This window comes from Pseudorca crassidens, chromosome X (genome assembly GCF_039906515.1).
Source record: "Pseudorca crassidens isolate mPseCra1 chromosome X, mPseCra1.hap1, whole genome shotgun sequence".
NCBI lineage: Eukaryota > Metazoa > Chordata > Mammalia > Artiodactyla > Delphinidae > Pseudorca > Pseudorca crassidens.
The window spans coordinates 83,642,013-83,649,628 of record NC_090317.1 but is presented as its reverse complement, the minus strand read 5'-3'; the positions used below and the strand labels follow the sequence as shown (position 1 = coordinate 83,649,628).

Genomic DNA, 7,616 nt, shown 5'->3' with positions numbered 1-7,616 from the left:
CTTGGTCAGTTTCTCAATCTCACTTCATCAGAATTATACACTCAGTCTAAGGAAGGAAGAGCCCAAATGCTTCATCTGTATTTTCATTTGGGAAATTGTGTGTCTCAAGGATATTAGCAAGCCTAGCATTGTAACTGACACCTCTCTTCCACCAAATATCTTGTCTAAGGACAAATCAGGCAAGATACACTGCAAAATATAGACAGAATTAGACCAATTTCACATTGCACTCACTGCTGCCAGAGTGGTTTAAACCATCATATCTGTTACCTGGATTATTGGAATAGTCCCGAATTGATCTCCTGTTTTCCATCTTTGTGCCCCATTACAGACTATACTCCAGAGTCTCCAGTGATCCTGTTAAAATATGAGACAAATCATGTTGTGCTTATGCTGAAAATACTCGAATGGCTCCCCATCACACACAGTGTAAAAGTCAAATTCCATTCTAGGCCCTCCGAGGCTCCAAGCTATATGCTTCTCCCAGATCCACATCACCTCTCTGAACTCACTTTCTGATATTCTCTACCTTGCTCACTCAGCTCCAGCCATGCTGGTATCCTCAGTGTTCCTTGAACATGCCAGGCCTACTCCTGCCTTGGGACCTCAGCACTTGCTGTCCTGCTACCTGGAATGCTCCGTCCCCAGACAGCCACAGGGCCAGTTCTCTCATTGCCTTCAGATATTTACACAAAAACCAGGCTCTCAGTGAGGCCCTCTGTTCAGCCTCCTCCCTGGAATTTAAGTCTCCCTGTTCTTTGCTTTATTTTTTCCTTCCTAACTCTCATCACTTGGAAAATACTTTATATTTTACTTATTGTCTCTTGGCTACTGTCTGTCTCCCACACTAATATGAAAGTTCCATGAAGATAAGATTATTTATTTGTTTATAACCATATCATAAGGACCTGTGTCTAGAACACTGCCTGGCAGAGAGACCACCTGAACTAAGTATTGGTGAGATGAAAATAGAGCAAATAAATTAAAAAGCAAGTTGGGTTAAAGTAAGCCAAAGAGGGGCTAGGCAGTTTTCCCTGGGTCTAGCCCCAAAACTACCAATGCAAGTGCCTCCAGGAGACAACTGGGCATTTTATTAGAGCGAAGCAGGCCAACTGGGGGTGTGGCCCCATTGAGAGAGCATTCTGAGTCTAAAATGGCTGAGCCCTTCCTCAGAGCCAGCTGCTTGTATCATTGTTGGAATGTGGGCCCTAATCCTTGGTCTATTGTTTTTGTTTTTATTTTTTCAGGTGAGCCAGAAATGTGGATTTTTGAAATGTGAAATCTCCCAAATGTCTAAGTAGCTAATTTTAAAATGGAGAATGATAAAAACATGACGATCAAGCAAAATATGACAGCGGGCTGAAATTGGCCCATGAGTGGCCTGCAGGTGTTTGCTAGACTGAATTATGTGCTGTATAAAAGAAAACTTATCCCTGTTCTGGTGAGGTGGGCTTGCCTTGTGTAATTCTTGAGGCAAACAACTTCAGGCCATGTTGGGTGGAGAGAATGAACTGGAATTACCAACTTCTTTCAACTCTTGGAAGTTCCCTGCCTCCCTCTTTCCCTGCTATGCCTGGAGTTAAGGAAACCTGGGCATTGGGTAGTCACCAGAACTGTTTCTTTGAGGGTAGGGGTATATTTCAGTGAAGTGTGGAGTGGGAAAACCAGAGAGAGGGTTTTGAAGGAAACTTCCACAGCTGGACCAGGGAAAGGAAAGAAGGAGAGAAGGACAAAGACCCATGTGTTGGGACATTGTATCTCTGAGGGAACTTATTGGGGGTTACAACACCCTCTCCCCACCAACCACCTATGTGGTACGATACAGTCGAAGGACTTAGTTATACAAAGTCACAACTCCCCACCCAACTGCGCATGCCATCTATCTCACCTGGAAATAGAGCTGCACAAATTTCCATCACAGCTCCCCGTGTGCATGAAGTGGGCAAGACAGGTCAGAAGGTACCTGTGAAAGGCCAGTAGCCACTGGCTTTGTCGGGATATAGCCAGAATGGGGCATCTGGAGGCAGCAGACCTCCATCTGGTGAAGCACTGGGTGGAGCCACCTGTGGTTTTAGGCAACTGCTGAAAGAAGCATGGACAGTCAAGTATTCCCCACACCCGGGAGAGAAACAATGAGCTCAATCCTCCGATGCCCCTCCTCTGTAAGGAGGCCAGGTATAATCCAGGAGGAGGAAGAACAGTGAGGAGAGTGCTGTACCTGGGTTTAGCAAGTTTCCATTTTTCTGGATAAAATGCTTTCCAAATGCAAGGTGGCACATCTCTTAAGTTCTGAGCACCCCACTGACCTGTTCCCCACAAGAATCGTTTATTCAGTGTAGGCGAAGGGAACCAAGACCTTCAGGTCTGAGATTTACTGCTCTTGGGTCCTCTGGAAAATACGAGGAAGCTGCCCACAGGCCCCTGCTTATGGAGTGCCATGTTAGTGTGTTTAGGCTGAGGGTTTGGGTTCTGCTCAGCGGGTGTGGCATGAACTCCCTGATATTATAAAAGGCTTTTAGGTATAAACTTGGCTCCTGCTTAACTCTTGAGACATTCCTGTCAAAATATCCTAGGGAAGCTCCAATCCACCTGGTTTCTTTGACAGTTGCCACCTTCTTTGGGCACAGAGCTAGGGAGGGCAATTTGGATACTGCCAGAAGTCCTATTTTTCCTTGGGTCTTCCCATCTCTCATGGATCCTACTCCCCATATCTTGTTGTCTGTATTCTCACTCCCTCTGTCAGTCTTTCATCTTAGAATTCCTCTTTCCTCGATGTCCCTCCCCTTCTGGCCCCTCACTCATGCATAGAACTCCATTTGCGTATCCTTTTAGCCTCTCCCCAGATCTCTGCCAACTTCATCTTTCTCTCCCTTGCTCTGGATCTCTTCTAAACGTCCTTGTGTCCCTCTCTACTCAATTTATTCTGTCTGTTTTCCTCTAAGCCTCAGGATCTCACTCTCCCTCTGTTATTCTTCACCCCCTCCCAGTTGTGTGCCTCCCCCTCTTAGGTCATCCCACCCGCTAGGGAGCCTCTCCATTTTTGACCCCTCCCCACCTCCTGCTAAGCAGCCACCTCCCCTTCTCCCTTCCCCCACAGCTCATCTCTAGTTCCTTCTCCTCCCCCCTCCCTAGACCAGACCAGCTAAGTCCTATTCCATTTTTAGATGACTGATTATGATACTAGCTGAACTTTATTCACAGCCTGAATTTACAGCTGTTCCTTCCTTTCATGCCCTAGCCACCAAACACACCCAATCATTTCAACATGACAAATTCCTTACACACAGCATGTCATGGCCACATAAATTTGTATTTTTCAGGACAAAACAACAGTTATGCTGGCAAAGATGTCGGATTAACAGGGACCCTAAAACTTTCAATACACTGAAAAGTAACATTATTTTGCATGTCTACAAAGTACACATTTGTTTTCACAAATGTGGCAAAGTTTACCCTAACAGTTAGGACTTTTTCACCAAATCATAGACATAGATATGGAAATCATCATCAAACTTGATGAAATACACAGAGGGTTTGGCTTCCACTTGGTGAATGACCATGCCGATCCGTTTGGAGCCATCTTCTTTGGTATATTCCACATGTTTACCTATCAGGCCATCTACAACTCCTCCTGGCTCCCTCTCTGCTGGAGGAGACTCACCGGACTCTGGCATGATACGGAGGTCTCCTTCTTTATAATCATCTAGAAGCTGGTACATGTACAAGACAGGATCTTTCTCATAGGTAATATAAAACCAGGCTTTCATGATAGGTGCTTGGGCCAAGACCATTCCTCTCCATTCATCCTTAGAACCATGCTCACCCTCAAACATATGTTCCACAGCTTTACCAATTATGGTATTTGCAAGGTTTGCATCACTGACTTGAGATGATGCCACCCTGTCAGAAAGAATTTTAAGAGACAAAACTCTTTCATCTCTGTGAAGTTCCAGTCCATAGACACAGTCAATTCCATCATATTTCACCAGATAAAGAGAAGGATTTATAGGCACCTGATCCAGAACGGTTCCTTTCCACTGGGTGATGGGCTCATCGCCTTCCTTCCATCCGTGTGAAATCCTGCAGCCCACGATGTTCCTGCGGGGCTGGGACGAAGGTCTGCCTCTCTGTTTCTTTTGGGAGGCTTTTCTCTTTGTCATGTTTGCAGACCCAGTGGCCCGTCCTGCAACTGCCCTGGTTTGTTGCCCTTCGGCCTCCTGCGAGTTGGGGGTTTTCATGTCTGCAAGGAGGAGGAGAGAAGAGAAGAGAGGAACATTCAATATGCCATAAGGTGAAGTTCTCCCGACAGCGTCGTCTCCATGTACCCTGCGCCAGCGCCTAAAATTTCCCCATGAGCCTGGCAGCAATGCTGGAAATCCTGGCTGTGTGCCTGAAAGTGCTCTCCCTTCTAGGTTCCTTGAGGTTGCGGGAGAAGGCGGCAGCGGCAGTGGTGCTGCCTGGGGTTAGGAGCTCTGCAGGAGGGGGCGGGCTACCTCCTTGTTCAGAGACCCCAGCCTCCGTCACCCGCCACTGGTGCCCACTCTCAATCCCCTGCAAAACCCCTGTCCCTCCACCGCCCTGACCCGCATGCACTGTCCTCCTGCTCTGAGCACCCCAGTCTGCTACCCACACGCCCCCGTCCACCCCCACTCTCTTTCTTGGCCCCCAGCGCCCTCGCCTCTCCGTGCTCACCTTCAATGTCTTGCCTGATTCCTTACGCTATTCCCCTTTCCTACTGCCCATTGCACTCCCCCTTCCCACCCCGGCGCCCGCCTCCACCCCTTATCTCCTGCAGGAGTCCATCCCATCCCCCTTCTCCATCCCAGCGCCCACCAATGGCCTTGCCTTGCCTGGCGTCCACCGCCCCGGATCTCGGGCTTCACGTGTGCAAATCGGGCACCTCGCAGCTTCCTTTGCGGTGAGCCTGCGTCCAAGAAGGATCCGCAGGCTCCGGAGGAGCCGGGTGTTTGCAAGAGCTGGAAGGGGAGGATCCTTAGGCGGCGAGCGTGTTTAGTAGGTCGGGGGGGGGGGTGGTAGGCGAGGAGGATGGCGATGGGCGGTGTCTTCAGCGCTGGGCTCAAGGGCCCTCTGCCTCCTTGTTTGTGGTGGTTGCCTCTCTGGCACATGGGTCTCCCACCAGCCGCTACTGATGCAGTAGTCTCCTCCCTCTTTCTGCATAGGACTAGGCTCTTAGTTTCCTGTTAGTGAAGAGGCCTCCCCTTCCTCCTAAACCCTATGCGGCCAGCCTCCATTGCCCCGGAGCCACTCCTAGGCCGCTCCTCTCCTTTCCAAAATTTAGATCTCTGGAAACTCTAGGTGGTCTTTTCCTCTGCAGGTACTTCCCACCTCCACCCTCTCAGGCTCTCTAGCTCCACCCCTCAGCTGCCCTGCTTGGGTGCCTCTTAATTTTTCACAGGTTCTTCATATTTTTTGCACACACAAGTTCACACAAAACATATATGGATACAGAAATCCTTTATATTCATACACAAATATATTTATGTGCATACATATTTTTCTGTATATTTCTGATATTCATATTCACTGATATATAATCCTAAATACACACCTCTTCCCAATCACATAACACACAGGCATATTTTTTGGTATACGACTACACAGAAATACATATAATAAGAATTTCTCCAACGCATGTGTAGGCTCTTTTAGATTTGGAGACTTAGCTTGGAGAAATAGTGAGTTATTTTAAGCTTAAAGAGTTTTTTTGTGTGTGTGACTCCAATTTGTAACAAATATTATCTAGTTTTGCATAAAGTGACATTTATTTTGTATCTTGTTTGTATCCTTTTTGTTACTTATAGTTTTTTTTCCACCATATCGCGTAATTCTTTAAAATATCACTATTATGGTGTTATATCAGTAGGAAAGCAATCTCAAACTGATTTAAAATAACAGTAATTTATTGGGTAATTATTTGAATAATCTTATAGATGTCAGATTGGGCTTAATCTAAGTGCTCACTGTTATGGGCTGAATCGTTTCCCCTGCAAATTCGTATGTAGAAGTCTTAGCCCCCAATACCTCAGAATGTGAATGTATTTGGGCGTAGTGTCTTTAAAGTGGTATTTATAGTGAAATGGGGTTGCATGGGTAGGCTTTAATGTAATATAACTTGTGTCCTTATAAGAAGAGGTGATCAGAATGCAGACATACCTGGAAGAGCAACCATGTGAAAATAGAGAAGATGGCTATCTGGAACGCCAAGGAAAGTGGCCTCAGAAAAGAGTCAACCCTGCCGACACCTTGATCTTGGACTCATAGCCTGCAGAACTGGGAGAAAATAAATTTGTTTTGTTTAAGCCACTGAATCTGTGGTACTTTTTTATGACAGCCCTAATAAATGAATGTATTCAATGCTGTCACCAGAAACCTACTTTTGTTCCATCTTCTATTTTCTCTGTGTTGTCAGTTTCATTCTGAAGCTTATGTTACAATATGGCTGTCAGCAACTTTGGGAGTTATATGCTCCCTTATTCATATCCAGTGACAAAGAAAACCTTTTTAGAGCAAATTTGATCAAAATTTTGCTTTACTTTGATTGGGAACTTCATAGGTCATTTGCCTGTCCTTATACTATGACCAAAGACAATGCTGTGTCCACTTATTTTAGTTTCACTTTATATACTTATTTCAGAAACAATTACATTAACAAAGTGAATCTGTTTGAATAATTGGCTCATGCTAATCAAGTGCCGCTCCCGAAGTTGGGGTTGGGGTCAATCCCACAAAAATTGCATAGGTCCTATACAATGAAGGAGGATTGAAATGGATACTGGAGTAATCAATAATGTCCCCAGAAATTCGACGTTATTACTTTGAAAGACAATCTAAAAGTTTTTATTATTCTAAAATTTGTGTTTCTCTGATACTACTCTTAGATCTATACAACTGCCAAGTAATTGCAGATTTGTTCATATTTCTTTGATGAGGTAGTAATAATTTATCCCCTTTCAAAAATTTTATTCCTAAATTTTTGTAACTTGTTGGTATATTTACATCATCCCCTGTTGTTGAGTTTCGTTTATTGAAAATCTTTCACGGAGAATCAAACGAGCCTCTTTTACAGTTATCCTTTCATATTCATGGTTTTGAATTATCTGACCCCATAAGGGTAACCAGTAGGGTAAGACTAGTATGTTAAATGCTCCAAGGCATCAAAGTTCACTCTGTACTTAGAAACCAACACAAATATCCTCTCCTGAAAACACAGCTTTCTGATTTCCTTTTGTTGAGGGTCACCGTCTTCAAGGGAATCTGGAATAACTAACAAGTCCTAACCGACCTACCTTCTTGGGAATTAAAGTTGATGCAGGAAGAACTTGATAATAGTCCCACTAAGTATCTACAGGAAGGACTTTGGTGTTGTCCTAGAAAATATTTCTCCAGTGCCACTACAGCTGGAAACTATGTAGTGTGCAGGAATGGTCCCTTAAATATCACTGAGGTATTACATTTCCCAACTGTTTTCACTTATCCCACCTTGTGCTTTATCCAAACTACAAAGCTTTTAAGGCCAAATATATTTCTTATATGCTATCTTTTCTTTCATCTTGGCCTTATCTATTCATTTCTCAAACTGACTCCCACATCTTACC

General features: G+C 44.9%; 1 protein-coding gene across 2 annotated transcripts; it reads right to left on the bottom strand.

The window, feature by feature from the left end:
• Positions 1-3,291: 3,291 nt before the first annotated feature.
• LOC137216338 (spindlin-2) lies at positions 3,292-5,048 on the bottom strand. Of its 2 annotated transcripts, none has more exons than XM_067722285.1 (2): positions 4,846-5,048; positions 3,292-4,240 (listed from the first exon to the last, which is right to left on the bottom strand). In XM_067722285.1, exon 2 carries the CDS (start codon positions 4,236-4,238, stop codon positions 3,462-3,464), a length of 777 nt encoding a protein of 258 aa, XP_067578386.1. In that variant the 5' UTR covers positions 4,239-4,240; positions 4,846-5,048; the 3' UTR covers positions 3,292-3,461. The 2 variants fall into 2 exon arrangements, with proteins under 2 accessions (XP_067578386.1, XP_067578387.1); XM_067722286.1 differs by lacking the exon at positions 4,846-5,048 and adding an exon at positions 4,693-4,803.
• Positions 5,049-7,616: the final 2,568 nt, after the last annotated feature.